Below are 19,951 nucleotides of genomic sequence, written 5' to 3'. Positions count from 1 at the left end.
ATTGAGAAAGTTGAAAAAAAAAAAAAAAAACTATCATAAGTCGTTCTTGTTCGTTCTTGTTGAACATGTGACAACTATTGCACATTTTTCTTTTATTTTTCCCTCCTTTTTATTTTTTAATTGATTTTACAAAAAAAAAAAAATATTACATTTGATTTTTAGTATTGTTCGATAAGTGTTTTAAAATTTATAAAACGATAATTGAACACTTTTTTTTTTAATAATTCGTGTTTTCAACACATCTTTTGTTTTCACTTTTTTTGTTGTTGTTGCAAAGTAAGTACAATTAAGCTACAATGAGAAGTTGCCATCAATGGATTGAAAAGGGTATGTATAGTGTGGATAAGTTAACAAAAGTCTATAATTAGCATTAATTTGTGAAAGAAAGAAAGAAAAAAAAAACTTTCTATCAATCATTACATCATTTGGCCGCTCTTGTAAATTATTAAACATTTATTAAAATAAAAAAGTTAATTGTATTTTTCAAGTGAGTAAATATTTCATACTTTTTATTAGAACTACTAGTATTTTGTAATTTGCGAAAATTCATGCCTAATATTAAAATATTGATAAATATAAATAAGTACAATTATAATTGAAGTTATATATACACAAATTATATATATATATATATTACACACACATGATTTACCATTAATATAAATTTAATTAAAATATAATTAATAATTAAATTAATTATATAATAATTTAAATAAAATGATAATAATTAAATAATATAAAAAAGATATGATAAATATGAATGCATGGTAATAATGATGGAGTCACCAATATTATAATTAAATATTAATTGAGTTATAACGGTGTAAATGTAGTTTTGTCTTACAAAAATGTAATATGAATAATTTTGTCCAATAGAATTGAAGTGTACAACATTTAAAACAAAATGTATACATTTATTAGCATACAAAACACGAACATAAATCAATAATATAACTTGGATTATACTTATTGTGTTTTTAGATAACCCACATTTTATTTGTGTATCAATTAGAAGATGTAATGTCACATATTGAGTAAAAAGTGAATAATTATAAGTACATGTATTATTACTCATTTTAAAAATATTATTGTTGGTCTAAATATTATCTTTAACTCACTAGCTAGGTGATCAATGCTATTTCATTTTGGAGTGCGTTTATTTTAATCATGTTTTTCATCATAATGATTTTTTTAATGACAAAGTGAACCGGCATCCATTATTCGATGATATACATTAGGTAAGTCCGTATGAGCAGCTCAATTGATTATAAAGGTTAAATTTGAGAAGAATGATATGCATTGGATAAATCACGCTCTTATGTAATAGCCACAAACCACACATGACAAATAAACAACACTAAACGTGAATTAAAAACATACAAACAAAAACAATATTGAGCTTATTAGGCAGAATATATTACTATAATTGTGATACCATAATGAAATTAGCTCATTTAAAATGTATAGATAATATGAATTTGTTAAGTTGAATACAAGTGACTTTTTTTTGAAGAAACCATAATCAATTAATCATAGGAAGAATACAATCTGGGGGGGGGGGGCTTCAAACCAGCTACGAAGATCAGTATCCGAATGAGCAGTCCGAGCAAGGGTATGGACAAGCACATTCACTGATCTATTAATATGTTTAATGGCAAAAGCTTGAAAATTATAGGCAATAGACTAATTATCTCTAATTACAGTATTGACATAATATAAGTCGTGAGAAGACTCATTGAAGATACGACAAACTTATTGGTAGTCTAACCGAATGCAAATTTTTTGCTACTGTTCACTCTTCAACCAAGAAGTGGGCCTCTTTAATGGCAAGAGTTTCGGCAAGATGAGCATCACCGACAGGTCTCAAGGGACAAATAGAAGTGATTTTTTCTTTTTTTTTTTTGAAAACCAAACACAAGTGAATTTAGTTATCCTCATTGTTTTCAAATATGGCACTATAATATCAAGCAACAATATTTTAATAAGTAATGTCACATCTTTATATTAAAACAGTTATTTAAGATGTATTTTAGAATGTGTCATTATTATATTAAGTTGTCTAGATTAATTGATTATTTTGACTCTTTATTGAGTTTTGATAGAGTAATTAATATAAACAGAAATGTTAAATAGACACTCAAACTATATACCAAGATGTAATTAAACATTTGGAAAAAAAATAATTGAACCCTTAAACTTGTTCGCAATTAACATTTATTTACAAGATACCAATAACTAACATGTTGATTTTGCTTTGGTGGCATTTATGTTTTGGCATTTTATTAAAAATCTATTTTTTCAAAAATATGTCTCGTACTTCATTACTTATCAATTAAATTGAACGAATAAGTCATATATTTCTTTGTCTAAAATCATATACAAAGAAGCCAAGTAAAAGATTGACTAGCATATATGAATATGATAGGATTTTTTTTCTTTTAATATTAATTTTGATTTAAAAAAATAATTTTAAAGAAAACAATAACTTATGTGGCATCTTACTGGCGAATAACTTAGTGATAACAGAACATTATATGTTAAAATGTGTTAATTACATTGTTTTAATAAGTTTAATTGTTTAATTGAATTTGTTTGATTATATTTTGATATATAATTTGAGCCTTTGAGAGTTTGAGGGCATATTTCATAATTTCTCATTACTGTATTAGTAAGTTAGTAACCACTGCTTCAATCTAAAAAATCTTATATATGATGTCACAAGTGATTTTTACATGGGAAAAAAAACTTATTATTTTTATTATTCAAAGGGGGAAAAACGCATTTAATTTAATGACAAAAATAACCCCAAATGAAAAGTAGAAAACAAAAAAGTCTGCGGGTTCGCCGCTCCGGCGCGCAAATCTCCCCCTCTGCCGCCGTCATTCTCATTCTCTTTCTTTAGCAAGAGTTTCGCCAACTCACCTTACGGTTCAAAGTTACGTAACTACCCCCTCCCATATCTATCATGCAAGGCTATTAGATATAGTATATAGAAAGAGAGAGAAACTGTTCAAACTATTCAGTCACGGCAGTTCTCGTAAAGTAAACCCCAAATCCCAAGCTCTGGATTAGATTCAAAGCTCAATTCACACAAATTCAGTCTTCACATTCTGCTCCGCTTAATTCACTCCCGAGTTCCAATCCACTGAAACTCAAGATTGTTGTCTGAGCTCGCCATGGAAGAGTAAGCGTCTCTCTTTTACGTTAGATCTAAGTTGATAGTTTCTTTGCTGTCATTTCTGTTCGAAGTGAAATCGATGAATTTTGAAGTAGTCAGATGAATTAATTTCTGAATATTGAAGTGTATTCATATCTTATTTGTCGGAAATGTGTGTGTGTTTGCAGGGAGAACGGGGTTGAGCTTGTGCAAAGATATAGACGAGATAGGCGAGTGCTTTTGAATTTCATGCTCTCCGGTAGCTTAGTTAAGAAGGTGGTAATGCCTCCGGGTGCTGTTTCTTTGGATGATGTGGATCTTGATCAGGTCAGCGTTGACTATGTTCTCAATTGTATTAAGAAAGGTATGTAGATCAGATGAATTTATTAGAGATTTTGTTCACATTGCTCAATCAGATGGATTTAAGAGAGGATTTGGATTGGATTCACATTCTTTAACTGAAATAGAAAGCCTCATTATTAATGTAGGTGGAATGCTTGAACTCGCGGAGGCTATTAGAGATTATCATGATAGTACATTGTTCCCCAGTGTGGTAAGCTGAGATTCTCCATTTAGTAATCTTTCTTTATTGATATTCTGCTATTAGAGATTATTACGGTTGTACATTGATCCCCAGTGTGGCAAGCTGAGATTCTCCATTTAGTAATCTTTCTTTATTGATACTCTGCATTCTAATATTTTTCTTTATAGCCCTTAATCCTTCCCATTCTTTTTGTTATTGCTTTTGTTCTTAAAGAACAATGCAGGTGCCACCACCGAATTCTTTTTGGCTACAAATCCTGAATCATCAGGTTCACCTCCGAGGAGGGCACCTCCACCTGTTCCTGTTGCGACACCCCTACCAATTTTACCAACTCTTTCAACTGAAGAGCCCCTTGATTCCATGTCAGTTGAAGAACAATCTCCCCTATCAAAAAGCCAATCCCTTACCAGTCAAGTTCGAGAGTTAACAGTAGATGACATTGATGATTTTGATGATCTAGATGAAGTTGATAGTCATAGGTATTCTAGAAGAGTTCTAAATGATGCCACTGATCTTGTGCCAGGACTGCCTTCATTTGCAACAGGTAACCTGTAACCTTTCACAATTTTTTTTTAAAAAAAAACAAAGAACCAAACTTCATTAAATCAAATGTTCAATACAGGGAGGAATAGAAAAAGACCAAATAATAACCTGTAACCTTTCACATTTAAATCACTCTATCCTAAAAACTACTTAGCAAATTGTGCAGTATTTACAAACAATTGGAAGTTAAAATACATGGCTCAAGAGCAATGGTAACTATATTGCTAACGTAATGGACTCCCGGCATTAATCTCAAAAGTCCACCAATCACTTGAACTCCTTCTTTTGCTGTAGGTTGCAGGATAAATATTCTCACTACTGTCCTTAAGAGTTATGACTTCAAAACTAGAAATACTTACAGATGTGATCTTACTCTTTCATACCTTGAACTTAAACTTATTCAAATGACTATGAGAGCCTAGTTTCTGGGCACCTTGGACCATGAGTTAAATGAAGTAATCTTCTAATCACTTAGAGATGCAAGACAAACAAATTGTATTGAATAAATTTCTAAATTTCTATTTTAGCCATTTTGAGAATTTTAGGCTCATGATATTACCCTGCTTTATTATATAGCTTGTTTGAGGAAACATTGTAATGAACCTAAGAACAAATGTCTATACTTGGGATAATGGATTTCCATTTTCAATTGCTTCATACATAAGGGACAGGGGTTCATGGTATCTTATTGTTTTCCTCATTAAGTTATTTTCCATAATTATATGAGACTTTTAGAGATTGTTGAATGGGAACCTTAACCCTAGTGGGTGTGACCTGTGTATACCTTTGGCATTGTACTTGTTCCTTGACAAACATCAACATACTATTATTCTTTCTCTGTAACAGGGATGAACTATATTTGTTTTTTTTTGTGCGTGTGTGTGTTTTTTTTGTTTTTTTTTTGTATGTTGTCTATCAGTTGGATTCTTCACTTGATTGCTGCCTTCCAATTCGTATTTGATTTTACTACCATACTTAATTGCAACTCTAATAAAGTCATTTGTCATCCTTCTGACTGGTGGTGTCATCTAATTTCGAGTAAAGCCTGTTATCCCTTAAGTTTTGGAAGTTTAATTTCTTTGTTTTCTCCCAGGTATTAGTGATGATGACCTTAGAGAAACTGCATATGAAATCCTCCTAGCTGCTGCTGGAGCTTCAGGGTACTGTTCATTGCGTGTGTGGGTTTTGGCTTACTTCTCTACTCCAATTTCGATTAGTAGAGTTTTCAAGAATTATATTTTGATGTTTTTGTGAGTAGGGGCCTCATTGTACCATCAAAGGAGAAGAAAAAGGACAGAAAGTCTAAACTGATGCAGAAGCTTGGGCGGAGTAAAAGCGAACATGGTGCAGCACGGTCTCAGCGTTCACATGGATTGGTTTCTCTATTGGAGACCATGCGCGTCCAAATGGAGGTAGACTATTAATATCTGTTTCAAGTATATTTTTTTCCTGGATTTTAACATGGGATTAAAATTGGGTACCTTTCAATAATGCAAAAGTGGCCCACCCAAGTGTCATTTTATAGAGCATAGGCAGATCTAGCGGAAGATGTGGGCATCCCATCCTGATTAAGGGTGCATTTGGGATAGTGATTGGAGCATTGGATGGCTCCAACCGCTCTTCAAAAATCCGTTTGGATAAGTTGTGGTTGAATTGATTAGAGTGTTCCACCACTCCAATCATAGAAATTTCAATTGGAAGGGTAAGGCTTTGGTTAGAGTGATGCAATTGGAGAGTTGGATTGCTCTAATCTTATTGTTAGCATTTTAACTGCTAAAATTTAGCCTCTTCCAAATACACCCTAAGAAAGTAAGCAAATTATGCATTTGGGAAAGTGGTTTGTGCAATTGGAACTGCTTCAACGGCTCTTTGAAAAGCTGTTTGGATGAGTTACAGTTAGAGTGATTAGAGCAGTCTACGACTCCAATCGCATAAATTTCAATTAAAGGGGTAAAGGTTCGGTGGGAGCAATGCAATTGGAGTGGTTAGATAGCTCTACTCTCACCACCATTGCTCTAATTGCTCTCTTGTATGCACCCTAAGAAAGTAAGCTACTTGTATCCTTCAATGCAAGGACTAGTAAATTTTCCATGGTTTTCTGAGGGATGGAATAGCTGTGGGGCTTGAGAGGTGTCACTTCCTACATATGGTGGCTATGAAAAAGTATGCGAATATGGATGAGGCTGGACATTGCATTATGTAGTTGTAAATGTTTTCAATTAGATCAAAGGTTAGACATAATTTTTTGAAAGCTTGGTAACATTTTTCAGCATAAGTAAGATGTAGAGAGTGGAAGATTTGTATGCTAGTTATTGCTTATCCATGTATTTTCTACATCTATGCTGGGACTAGTATCAGAGCACATATGATTTGTATTAACTTTTCCATATATTGGGTCTCACCTATTCTCATGGGTACCAGATTTCGGAGGCAATGGATATTAGAACAAGGGAAGGTCTTCTTAATGCTATGGTGGGTAAAGTGGGAAAAAGAATGGACACACTGTTGATTCCGTTGGAACTATTATGTTGCATTTCACGCACACAATTTTCTGACAAGAAGGCATATATAAAGTGGCAAAAGAGACAGGTGAGATATCTCTTCTTTCATGTATATGTGCTGGTCTATACACACTTAACTGTCCTCCTTTTTCTTCCCCTCTTTGCTTTCTGGTTTCCTTTTTCCTTTTCAGCAATAGGGAATGGTATGCTGGAAATAGTGAGTGCAATTTTAAAATACTGAAACTTCATATAATGCTTAAACACATGTCATATGTTATTTATTTTGTGTTAGTTCAGTTAAACATGTTGGAGGAGGGGCTTGTCAATCACCCTGCTGTGGGATTTGGGGAATCTGGGCGAAAAGCCAATGAGTTAAGAGCTCTTCTGGCTAAGATTGAGGAATCTGAGGTTTGTATTTATTTATCTTTTGTTTGTGTTATTTACAATCTGGATATTTATTCAGGCATTAGTTCAACTTCTCCGTAAAAGCTTTACAAGATACATCTTTGATTCAGTTCTTCCTAACTGTTTCCTTCTTAAATGCCTCTCATTTGAGAGATTTCTATAACTATAAAAGCTAACATCAAAGAAAGTAATGGAATCAATGCACTGTGAGCCTAAAACCAAAAAAAAAAAAAGATGAAAAGTTCAATTCGATTGATGCACGAGAAAGATGCTCACATATGATGCTACACCAGTTGTTTATAATCTCATTCTATGATCCGACTTAACTTGTTTCTTTCTTTCAGTCTCTTCCACCTCCTGCTGCAGATCTTCAACGGTCTGAGTGTTTAAGATCTCTAAGAGAAGTTGCTATTCCACTGGCAGAGCGGCCAGCTCGAGGTGACTTAACTGGTGAAGTATGTCATTGGGCTGATGGTTATCACCTTAATGTCAAACTGTATGAGAAACTACTTCTCAGCATCTTCGATGTTTTGGATGAGGGAAAGCTCACTGAGGTTAGTTATACCTCATTATAGGTGAAGATATTGTGAGCAGTTGTGGGTTTTACTGTAAGTCTTCTCTTTTGAGATATGAATGTCATATGTGTAGAGTCACTCTGTATCTATTTGTCTAATAATATGTTGTAACTGACAAAAAGCAATATGGAACATTGAAATGGCAATAGGAGCAGAACATCGATTAGTATTGGTTCCGGTTTCTAATTTCTTTCTTTTTTATTTTCCACTGCTTGAAATGTTTACACTGGTTTCAGTTTCTAAAATTTATTGTTTTCAGTGTGTGTGATGCTATAGACTATGCAACTCTTCTGTCATCAATATTGTTGTTGTTATTGTGGTTATTATTATTTACAGGAAGTTGAAGAAATTCTAGAGCTTTTTAAGTCAACCTGGCGTATTTTGGGAATCACGGAGACAATTCACTACACTTGTTATGCATGGGTCTTGTGTCGTCAGGTAAACAAAAGGAGCAAAGGTTTTTTAGTTGCCCTTGGATTGATTACACTTGTTATGCATGGGTGCTTAGTCATTACTGCATAAGGTTTATGTATAAGGGTTTTGGATGGAATCTGTTGATTGTATTGGTTATACATTTTCTGACCAACAACTAAATTTTAGTCTGTTTGTCACATTGAGGATAAGATCCTTTTGACATGCATATGTTACAATGGGAGTTTCTTATTATTGAATGATGCATCCACCTCAACTAAAAGTTTAAGCTAGATACCGATGATGTACATTTATTTTTTTGTATTTAACCTCAACATGCCCCCTCACATGTGGGCTGAATACTTTTCAATGAGCGAAACATGTGGAAATATTTTGATTATGTGGTAATGTGCATGATTCAAACCCATGTGTCCTCTTAACTATTTTACCAACAGATGTTTTGTAGTGTTATGTGCTTTCAATTTTTCTAATTGTGTTGAGAGAATTATTATATATTGGGAGGAAGATAGAAAGATGCAAATCTTCAACCTTGAATAGATATCTCTCACTACATTAGGGTACCTACTACCTAGTAATGTGTGTTTTTTGTTTTTATTTTTTCCCTTTTTTGCCACTTCTAATTATGTGATGTTTGTGCTAAATGTTATTACTTGTTATCATGTATCCAATATTGTGCCTTTTAATAATGTTAATCAGATCTATCTATGCTCAATTTGTTTTTTTTTTTTTTGTTTTTTGTTTTGTTTTTTGTTTTGTTTTTTTTTTTTTGTGATTTATATTTAATTTTGTTTGTTTTCTAGGGGGGTTATTGACCAATTCTACAAGTTATGCTCTTATTTGGAGCCTTTGTTTCATTATAGCTTCATTATATTTCTACAGTTTGTCATCACTAGTGAGCAAGGAATCCTCCTGCATGCCATTGAGCAGTTAAAGAAAATACCATTGAAGGAACAACGAGGACCACAGGAGAGAATACACTTGAAGAGCTTGCAAAGCAGAATTGAAAGTGAGAAGGGATATCAGGAACTATCTTTCTTACAGTCTTTCTTACTACCTGTTAAAAAATGGGCTGATAAGCAGTTGGAAGACTACCATCTCTGTTATGCTGAGGTTTGTTAGACATATAAACTTCAAGTTCTATGCTTTCACACTAATCAAAACAAGTTAATTTATACAGTGCAGGAGATATTTTATACATTGACATAGCATATTTTTCATTTATCCCATTTATATTTTAACAAGCAAGGATCTTAGTAATTTATTTGCACCGTGGAACACATTACTTTATTATCTGCCTCAACATAGAGAGCAAGTTCTTATGTAAGAATACTAATGTAATAAAATGGCTCCCAACAAAGTTGCAATTGACCAATAGGGTGTTATAAAGCTGGAATACGGATACAAAATGCTGTATTGCATGTGTATAGGTTACATTATCTTTAACTATTCACCTTTGTAATTCATTTGTACTGGATTTTAAATCAAGCATGTGTAGTAGTCCCATAATTCTTCTTTTTCATTTTTAATAAGAAAGTATACTCACATTTCTCTGTTCCCTTAAAGGGTTCGGCATTGATGGAAGCTACTGTGGTAGTTGCAATACTTGCTCGAAGGCTGCTTCTAGAAGAACCTGGATTGGTACATATTATTTGCCCCCTCCCTCTTCCTCCTGAGTGGCAAAAATACAGTATTACTATTGGTTTTATTGGCATTGTACATAGAAACTAAGCTTTTATTAATGAAGTTGCACATCTGGCATTTCTTTTTGAAGGCAATGCAGGCTATACCCGACACTGATTCAGAGCAGATAGAGTTTTACATATCATCTTCAACAAAATATGCATTCGCGAGGGTAATTTGTTGAATACACTTTTTGCAAATTCCAAAGCAAAACAGTTGGCTGTTTGTTTATCAAAGAAACTAATTCCCATTTTGCTTCTATTAAAAAAATTGGCCTATCCAACTTTATAAGTTTTAACTGATAATCATAGTTAATTAAACATTGTGAGGAGATTCTTCTTATCTCTGGGATAGCGTACTATTTTTGTGAAGCATTCATTTTAGTTATTCTTTTCTTGAACATGTCAATATCATTACTTCACATTATGTTTGGTAACAGTCTTTAACTGAACTATAAAGTAATTAGCTTTTCTTACTATCAAGTCATCTATTCTTCTTCTTCTTCTTCAAACTACCAAGTGTCCAAGTATCTAGAAGTTGGGGGGAAACCCAATAACCTTATTATTATAGAAGATCTACAAGTTGGAAAATAAAACTATCAAGTATCTACAAATTGGACAAACAGGAGATCTACTATTTCTTATAAAATGGAAAAAAAAACTACCAAGTATCTAGAAGTTGGGGGAAAACCCAAATAACGTTATTATTATCCCATTTCAAGTTTAAAGGCATTCATATTCAAAGTTAAACATAATGAGTGTTCTTACTATCAAGTATCTACAATTTTGGAGAATACCTAAATTACCTTATCAGTTATCATTAACCATATCCAAGTGTAAATAAATCCATATCAAACAAGTCATACTTAGATCTATCTTTCCCTTTCTCTGAAGTAGAGTGATATTTTCTTAGACTGATTCTGGATATTCTTCATGTGAGCTTGAATTTTCTTTCTATCTACAGATGCTGCAAGATGTGGAGACATTGTCAGATGCAACACATGAGCATCCCTTGGCATTACTTGCAGAACAGACAAAGAAACTTTTGCAGAAAGATAGAACCATTTACATGCCTATTTTAATACAGAGGCATCACAATGCAGCTGCTGTTTCGGCGTCTCTAGTTCACAAGCTATACGGTGTTAAACTGGTAAGCTGATTGTTGATTCATGTGTTGTTAAACAATCATTTGTGATTTTGAATTGTATGTGGTAATTTCTGATATGATGTGAATTTTTCAGAAGCCATTTCTTGATAGTGCTGAGCATCTTAGTGAAGACATTGTAGCTGTATTTCCTGCTGCTGACAGTCTTGAGCAGTACATCATTGAAATCATTGTTCAGACTTGTGAAGAGGGAGCTGCAGATGCATACTGTAGAAAACTGAATTTGTACAAGGTGAGAATGTTTCCTGTCTTTCATTTGCTCTTACATGTAAGCATGCAAGAAAGTTTTTGTTTACTCTAGGATGGTGATATCTGACTTGCTTTGTACCTTTTAGGTTTTCTAAGAGGGTAGTAATTGAATTGCTTTCATAAAATTCTTTGGTTCAAATTGAACCTGGGCTGCAGAGTGATGACAATTGGTGGACACTACTTTTCCATTTTTGGGTTCTCTTTTATTAGATTAGATTTATATTAAAATGTATATATGAATAGTTGAATACTGGAAACGGCTGATCCTTGTTGATGGGGTAAGGCTTGAGTTTAGTTGTATAGCAGTGGAATATTTTTATCGATTAGAATACCAACTCACCTGGGATTCTATAGGAAATGATTAGAGATCCAATAAATGCAAACTTCACATTTATTTGGTCCTTAGCACTACGTTCATTATCTTCAGTCTTATACAGTTTTATATTTTTCTCTTCTATGTTCTTATCCCCAAACCCACCCCCACCTCCATCCCCCATGACTGTAAATGGGTTAAAAATTAAGGTTTTATTTGTAACTATATTTCTATAAATGAAGGTTTGGTGTTTAGTAAAATATTACCTATTAAAAAACAGCAAACAAATTCTGCTTGCTTAAAGAGAGGAGCATACAACTAGTAGGTTTTCAATTTGTTTGTGTGGGATTCATACAAAGCTCTCTAATATGCTTTAAATTAAGTATTGTAGTTTTCTTTTGCTATCAAGTATTTTCCCTTAAAAAATAGGCAAATGTGCTTTTACTGATTATATCTATGAATCTGTCTTTATATCTTGCTAAAAGTACTAAGTTCAACAATTTAATATTTTCTATTCTATTTCAGATTGAAACTATATCTAGTACATTGGTGCTAAGATGGGTGAATTCGCAACTTGGAAGGATCTTAAGTTGGGTTGAGCGAGCTGTGCAGCAGGAGGTTGTGACTTAATTTATTTTGTTTATTTATGTACTTATTTCCATTTATTTGCTTGTAGGGTCAACTTGATTTTCACCACTGCATTTCTTAAGAGTATTTACTTAATTTCTGACTAATGTATGATACTCCCTCCATCCCAATTATGTGTCCTATTAACTGCTCTTTTTTCCTACTAATGACTAAGTTTGGTATTAATAATTTAATATTTGAAGAAGTAAATTTAGATATTGTAAAACAACATAAAAATGTCAAAAAAAACAAAAAACAAAAAAGTGTGCCTTAAGAAATGAGATCTAAAAATATTAAAAATGTCTCAAAATTTAGTTACAGTTAGGATCAGTTGACCATTGGAAAGTGAAGTAAGACAAATAAAATGAGACGTTAGGAGTAATGTTTGAAAAAAAAATCGATTGATTAAGTTCATGTGCCACATTCTATAATGTCAAATCAAATTCTCACCTTATTATGGAAATTCTGCTTCTTAGTTTTACCTACGAATTTTATGATTTTGATCTCTTAGAAGAGACTACAAGTTGGTGAAAGCGTGCACCGTCAGAGTTTTTCTAAACTTCAGAACACTACAAGTTGGTGAAATGTGAATAAAGAATTTATGTTATAAATGCATTATGTGTGTATCAATATGGAATACTTGTTGCACCATATTCTATTTTATGTGTTACTCGTATTAATTTAACATGAGGGTGGTACTTCAACCTTTTGCCTCTTCTGTGTATGATCTTCTAGTTCTTTGTCCCCAATATCTTATTATCCTGCACAAATTAATGTTGGTACTTTAATTTCCAGGACTGGGTGCCAGTGTCACCTCAGCAAAGATATGGAAGCTCCATTATTGAAGTGTACAGGATAGTTGAAGAGGTTAGAATTTGTTTCTTGTATTTCTTAAGTCTTTAATCTTTTTTTTTTCTCTGCCATCTGCAATGAATTTCTTTCATCAGTAGTAATTAGAAATATCATGAGCAGATCATATTACTTTGCATATAGAAGTGAATATCAACAAGGTAAAAGTTCTTTTAGTGTATGGTGTCACAAATGCTAATAGATACTTCAAACTTCGTCATTGAAAAAGGAAAGGTATTTCATATTTGCTTGTTTTCCTTAATTTATGGCAGTAGAGATCACTTAAAGGTATAACTAGTTGCACTTTGTAAGTACAATGTATTGCAGAATTTTACTTTTGAAATGTCAGTTGCTTTGTGGTCATGGTCTGACCGTTTCAGGCTTTCAGCATTGTTGCTCATTAATATTCTTCAAGAATTCAGAAACACTACCAGAAAGTACAGTTACTAACAGGATTAATTATTTTCCTATTGCAGACGGTTGATCAATTGTTTGCTCTTAGAGTACCAATGAGATCAGCAGAGCTGAATAGCCTCATCCGTGGAATTGACAATGCATTTCAATTGTATGCACAACATGTTGTTAGCAAGCTGGGTATGTATGTAGAAGCAGAATTTCTTCTTATGTTGTATGTCATCTTTGTCCACAAGACCTTTTTCAACAATGCAATTTTAATATCACAAATTGCTCAAGACCAACACGAAAGTGCCTAATTTTCTGATTTCTTTTACTCGGTATCATTTGTCTTTGCAACTTTTGATTTTGTTTGAATGTTATCTTGTGAGTTTTACATATCTAAATCATGTTTCAAGACAACTACACAGTTATTATCATTTTCTATATGCACTTCGTTTTCGTCTATGGTGAGCTTCCTGCTATTCCATGACAGCGAATAAGGAAGATATTGTTCCGCCTATTCCTATTCTTACAAGATACTCAAGGGAACATGGAATTAAGGCATTTGTGAAGAAGGAATTAAGGGATTCAAAGTTGTCAGAGAGCAGAAAGTTTAGTGATGTTAACATTCTGGCAACATCAACACTCTGCATTCAATTGAATACACTTCATGTGAGTTCAACTACTATCTTACCAACTTTTTAATCTTTGTTGATCATTTTATTTCCTGAACAAGCATTTATCTTTTAACAGTATGCTATCAGCCAACTGACTAAGTTGGAAGATAGCATTTGGGAGCAATGGTCGAAGATAAAGCCACACGATAAGATTACCACAAGTGAGTGTCTTTTTCATTTGGTTCATAAAATTAGTTTGTAACCAATTTATTTGGGCTTTGTTTATTTTCCCTACAGTGGAATATTAACTTCCTCTTATTTCATACTAAATTCAAAAGTTTACATGAGCTCTTAAAAAGCTTTATTTCTGACCTCAAGCATATTTAGCTATAGCTGTTACATTAGCACATATGTTGAGATTCATTTTAAATCAGATGGAATTTTTGTCTTTGACTGTTGCAATTTACCACTGAATGAATTTCATTCAATTTTCGTGCTCTGTTTCCGTTTGTCTTCAGAGAAATCTACAGATGTTACAAAGAGTTCTGTGCAGAAGAATACATTTGATGGCAGTAGAAAAGATATCAACGCTGCTATTGACCAGATCTGTGAGTTCACTGGTGAGAAAAATTCTGTTTTCTTTTGTATGGCAAATTTCTGCACTTTTATAATCAAATTCATTTGTTTTTATTATGTCCCACAGGAACTAAAATTATTTTCTGGGATTTAAGAGAACCATTCATCGACAATCTATACAAACCCACTGCTGCCCAGTCTAGGTTTGAGGCACTGATGGATACACTAGACGCGGTATGGATGGGCTTCTTTTGTCGTAATATTTTATGTAATGATTTATAATTTCAGTGAGTTAGCAACGCTGAAAATGGATGAATGTCTGGATATAGCTTTCCATACTCCTCAGCACCTGAGGCCGATGGAAATAAACATCTTGGGTACACACATTCATCCACTTTGGATGTGCTGATAGGAACAGCCATGTGGAGCACACTGTCCACTTTCAGCATACATATATATATATATATATATATATATATATATCCTCTTCCTGGTTGAAGTGAAACATGGCTGTTCCTATCAGCACATAAACAAAAATACCCATTCTGATATAGAAGTTAAAAAGATTTTAACACATGGACATCTTATGCATTAGCCAAACCCTTGGTGGGGAGCCTGTGTCAGATGATGTATGCATCTTATACAAATACCTAAATCTAATGATCATATCTGATATACATGATGCATTGATCAGAGTTGTGAGCTTGTATAGAGTTTTTGAACAATCTTCTTCTTTTTCAAGGATAGGTGGTTAACTAAAGCTTTCCCATGCAGGTTCTCTCTGAATTATGTGGTGTTATAATGGAGCCACTCAGAGATCGCGTTGTAACTGGGCTCCTTCAAGCATCGCTGGTCTGTGTTATCTTGACCTTTTTTTTCAACCTAATTATAACATCGTGTATCTAACCTTTTAAGATGATCAACTACCACAGGATGGTTTACTTAGGGTCATATTAGATGGAGGCCCATCACGCATATTCTATCCCAGTGATGCAAAGCTATTGGAAGAGGACTTAGAAATTTTGAAGGTATTCTGCTGCAAATCTGAAATCCCATTTTGTCATGCATATTAAAAGAAGCAAGCTCAAACTGTGTTAGAATAGGAATCTTTGGATTATAATATCAAGCGAATATCACGGGAAGAACTCAAATAGGGATATTCATTCTTCACATTGTGTACATATAAAGTTTTGTTCGTCTTTCTTGCAGGAATTTTACATCTCTGGAGGGGATGGGCTTCCTCGTGGAGTCGTTGAAAATCAAGTGGCACATCTTCGGGAAGTGGTAAAGTTGCATGGTTATGAGGTTAGTCTTTCCAACTGCTTTAAAAAGATTGAATTGGACACAGATTCAAAGAAAAAATTTGGGCAGATTCTCCACAGAGCATTGCTTTCCCTCATTTACTTGTACTTAATTGATTGCAGACTAGGGAATTGATTGAGGATTTGAAATCTGCAAGCGAGGTAGAAATGCAGGGTGGGAGGAGTAAACTGGGCGCGGATACGAAGACCTTACTTAGGATATTGTGTCATAGGGGTGATTCTGAGGCTTCTCAATTTGTGAAGAAGCAATTTAAAATCCCAAAATCTGCATAGTGTCACAATTTGTGCTGTAAAAATACCCTTGTAACATTCTTTTGAATGGCAGAAATATTCAATTTGGCAAATTTTCCAGGAAAAAAAAAAAGTATATAGTCTTCATTACGATTTTAATGAAGTTGGGCTTCACATAATGCAACATTGTAATTGTATATCAAACAGCTATCCTCTCTCATGTTATACTCCTTACATCTTGACAGATTACTCTAATTGCTCCTGCAATCAAGTGCTGCTAACAACCAGTATGAATTTGTGATTGAAAAGTTGGACAAATTGTGTTACATCTCCCCACATTCAGCAATAACACATGGCAGTTTTGGTCTGTTGTTAGGTCCAGTTGCCACATTCTCAATCTTCCTCACCACTAAAAGACCATCTCCAAGTACTCGCTGTGTGACAATGAAATAAGTAAATAAGAGATTACTCTATACAGAAGAATCATATCTAGGCCATAAAGCAAACCAGGGAAAAAAAACAAACAAGAACCACATTGTATGGTTCTTATAATTATTGATAATGAAAATGACAACATACCCCAAAGACAACGTGTTTGTTATCAAGCCAGTCACATTTTGCACAGGTGACGAAGAACTGCAAGGCGAAACATGCAATTGGTTGAATTAGAAACAACCGACTGAATGAGTAACTTTCAAGCACAGGTCCTGTTAAATTGAACAGAAGAATGAATCTTGCCAAGGCAGTACACACGAGAACATGACTTCAATCATGACATCCGTAACTAATTTTATGCGTTTAATATGCACCTAGGAGTTCCTAAGCATAACATATTCAATAAACAAGACATTGCCAATGAAAACCAACGGTGCTGGAATTGACAGTAGGGGCTGTTTGCTTCAAAACACATAGTCAATGTTGCAAAACACGTTAGGCGCCCCCTAGGCAGCAAGGGGGTGCCTAGGCGCCGATTTTTTAAATTTTTTAAAATTTTTTTTAATTAAAAATAAAATTAAAAATTAAAAATTTAGTAATAAAACATAAGGTTTCCATAGTTATTTCTTAGAAACTATTTACGAAAGTGGTTGTAAAAGTGTTCAAAAGATTGTTTAAACCATCTAAATACATAAAAAACTAAAATTAAGAGCTAAAGAAGCATTTTTTTGAGAAATTAGTGGACCAAACCGCCTTCGGCTGTTTGCGGTGGATAGATCTTGTCCAAAAGATACAACCGAGTCAAAAGTTATGCCTTCCCGAACTTTTCGCAATTTAAAACGCAAAAAAAAAAAATAAATAAATAATAAAAAATAAAAAATAAAAAATAAAATAAAATAAATAAAGCGCCGGTTCAGCCGGCTAGGCAGTCTAGGCGGCCGCCTAGACCGCCTAGCCGGCCGGCCGCGGAGGAGGCCGATTCCGGCCTTCTTCGCGGCGGCGGCCGGGCGCCTAGCGCCAAGGCGCGATTTTTGCAACCATGCACATAGTCCTGATTCATAGTCCAACCTGTAGTTTTATAACAAATCAAGACATGCCTGTTTTTTTAGCCTCCCTAACCCACTCATCTAGTCATCTCCCACATACATCTTAGTAGTGATTTCAAATGATGTTTATGAATAATAACACAGGAAAATCGTATGGAGAATAAATGTCCTAAACTTTGAGTTTGATGAAATGAACCCCACAGACTTAAAATATGTACCAAAGGAAGCCTTTTGTGCCTAACTACCATGTTGCTTTAAGTGGCAAAAGGTTCAGACTTGAAGTTGATACTTAATGACTCAAAGAACTGGCCATTCAAGACACATACCTGACATCCATTCGTATTTGGCCCACTATTTGCCTGTCAAAATATACGAATTATCAGTACAATTCCATCAATGATAGAAAACTTAAATAACCAGACATCCGAAAGAAATCATCAAAATGGCACAATAAAGATCCACCAGCTGTAAGCTTTTTTTGCATTTAAAACTCAGATAGGATTATAGGAACAAAATAAAGGTCTAAAGCTTGTGTAGTTGTGTGTAGCCTTAAATTGTGTTGTCATAAGATCAAAGCAAGTGTCTATACCACATATCCAAGTTATAAAAATTACTAGTTTTACAAAATTTAAGGCTACTTGCCATACCATGGATAATAAACCTGGACCAGTGTGCTTTGCAATGAAGTTTTCATCCTCGAACTTACTTCCATATATGGATACACATCCACTTCCATCATTCTACAGAGTATCAACCACAAAGAGGTAAGAAACAATGATGCCAATTGAATAAACTGCTTTACAAAATATCAAAGTACAATATCAGTATGCAGGTATTTTTTTAGATGACAGTGAACAAGCTAGTTTCAAAAAACTTGATATGGACATTTGATTATTTGTGTACATAAGAGAGACAGAGAGGAAGACCCACCTTCAGAAAATCACCACCTTGAATCATAAAATCCTTGATCACCCTATGAAACTGAGAGTTTTTAAACCCTTGCGGAATTCCTGCTTTCCTGTAAATTTCAGATCACAAGTTGATATGTGAACAGACACAAAAATAATACTACGTAAGCAAATAAATTTGAGATGATTATGCATTTTCTGATTTGTAATCAATGATTCAAAATGACTTATGGTCCAGCATTTTCAGCCATGCATCATTTTGCATATCATTAACATTTTGGCACATCTCACACCCATGCTTTTCCTATGGCTCTGACCAAAAGAAAATATTTGGAAAATTGTTTATTCTTCCAATAAAATTTTCCTTCCAAGATAATGCATTCTATGATTTTCATCATGCTGATGTTTGGGCCAGTCAGTTTTGCAGAAGACCACTGATATTCAAAACATCTGAACACACATTAAGAATTAAGAAATTTTGCTAGTAGTAGCCCCAGAACTACTATTCAAGCCTTGCAAGAGCATAAATCTCAAACTGTAGGGGAGAATGGAGGTGGAGCTTAAATCAAGTGCATTTACTGAGTCACTGACCTAAACTCGCCAGTGCATAGCTGCCTGAAACAAAAACATAAAAACTCAATTAGAGGTTTAGACTAGAATTTGTTCACACCAAAAGAACAATAGAACACGAAACACAGTCTTTTACGGAATACTTATGCTCTTTCAATTATTACATAGTCTTCTTAAACGCTGAATTAAGTCTAGAACCAAAATGCAACCTTCTAACACTAACAAAGTAAAACAAGCAAGCAAATGATGTTGTTGCTCTGCTAGTCTGCCAATCCCTACCAACATTCATTCACGCAGCAAATCTAATCTCACGACGTAAGCAAAAGCTGCAAACTACGGAGCAAGGAAACGAGACGATGAAATTTGAGTAGTGAATATGAAATCAGAGTTGCGAGTGGGAGCTTCGGTAGTAGTGTTTTCCATTACAGTCGCGGGCGGGGGTTTAGTTAGGGTTTTAGATCGAGTTATACCTGAAGTTTTCGGCGGATTTGGGAGCAATGTCGGCGAAGAGCTCCATCTTGATACGACCAGCAGGGATGTTCCCGATGGTTATGTCGAAGAAGACAACAGGATTCTTCGGGACTTGCGGCCTTAGGTGCCACTCAACTCCTGCCCCGAGCGCCGCCGCTCCTCCTCCCGCATTTCCAGCTCCGCCGCCAGACGCCATCAGTTCGCAGCCGCGTAATCAACTGATCGCTCTGAGATAAAACCCAACGGCGAAGACCGACGAGACAACGACTTTAACGAAAATGCCATTTGTACCAAATATCTTCGAGAATGCACCATTCCCTGCGCCACTCCGACTACGCTA

General features: G+C 34.3%; 2 protein-coding genes across 2 annotated transcripts; one reads left to right on the top strand and one right to left on the bottom strand.

The window, feature by feature from the left end:
• Positions 1-2,844: 2,844 nt before the first annotated feature.
• LOC109180165 lies at positions 2,845-16,348 on the top strand. Its single transcript, XM_019329650.1, has 26 exons — positions 2,845-3,184; positions 3,346-3,521; positions 3,646-3,710; positions 3,915-4,245; positions 5,338-5,404; positions 5,503-5,656; positions 6,666-6,833; positions 7,043-7,153; positions 7,495-7,704; positions 8,062-8,163; positions 9,037-9,267; positions 9,721-9,795; positions 9,929-10,009; positions 10,801-10,986; positions 11,078-11,233; positions 12,089-12,181; positions 12,986-13,057; positions 13,516-13,633; positions 13,929-14,107; positions 14,189-14,273; positions 14,571-14,672; positions 14,756-14,862; positions 15,403-15,480; positions 15,561-15,656; positions 15,838-15,933; positions 16,053-16,348. Exons 1-26 carry the CDS (start codon positions 3,177-3,179, stop codon positions 16,221-16,223), a joined length of 3,318 nt encoding a protein of 1,105 aa, XP_019185195.1. The 5' UTR covers positions 2,845-3,176; the 3' UTR covers positions 16,224-16,348.
• On the bottom strand, positions 16,305-19,942 carry LOC109180175 (peptidyl-prolyl cis-trans isomerase CYP22). The gene is made up of 7 exons (XM_019329662.1): positions 19,611-19,942; positions 19,162-19,185; positions 18,593-18,680; positions 18,310-18,402; positions 17,989-18,021; positions 16,761-16,817; positions 16,305-16,615 (listed from the first exon to the last, which is right to left on the bottom strand). The coding sequence occupies exons 1-7, from the start codon at positions 19,805-19,807 to the stop codon at positions 16,505-16,507; spliced, it is 603 nt and encodes a 200-aa protein (XP_019185207.1). The 5' UTR covers positions 19,808-19,942; the 3' UTR covers positions 16,305-16,504.
• Between the last annotated feature and the right edge of the window lie 9 nt (positions 19,943-19,951).

This window comes from Ipomoea nil, unplaced genomic scaffold (assembly GCF_001879475.1).
Source record: "Ipomoea nil cultivar Tokyo-kokei standard unplaced genomic scaffold, Asagao_1.1 scaffold0188, whole genome shotgun sequence".
Lineage (NCBI taxonomy): Eukaryota > Viridiplantae > Streptophyta > Magnoliopsida > Solanales > Convolvulaceae > Ipomoea > Ipomoea nil.
Note: the sequence above shows the minus strand (reverse complement) of the source record. Positions and strands in the feature narration are given on the sequence as shown.

Excerpts from the sequence above, each read along its gene's own strand:
- LOC109180175 (XM_019329662.1), bottom strand. The coding sequence starts at position 19,807 with ATGGCGTCTGGCGGCGGAGCTGGAAATGCGGGAGGAGGAGCGGCGGCG. Across the intron at positions 18,681-19,161 it reads CTATGCACTGGCGAGTTTAG|GAAAGCAGGAATTCCGCAAG; the intron begins GTCAGTGACTCA and ends TGAAATTTACAG. Across the intron at positions 18,022-18,309 it reads GTCCAGGTTTATTATCCATG|GCAAATAGTGGGCCAAATAC; the intron begins GTATGGCAAGTA and ends ATATTTTGACAG.
- LOC109180165 (XM_019329650.1), top strand. Across the intron at positions 5,405-5,502 it reads GCTGCTGCTGGAGCTTCAGG|GGGCCTCATTGTACCATCAA; the intron begins GTACTGTTCATT and ends TTTTGTGAGTAG. Across the intron at positions 15,481-15,560 it reads GGCTCCTTCAAGCATCGCTG|GATGGTTTACTTAGGGTCAT; the intron begins GTCTGTGTTATC and ends CAACTACCACAG.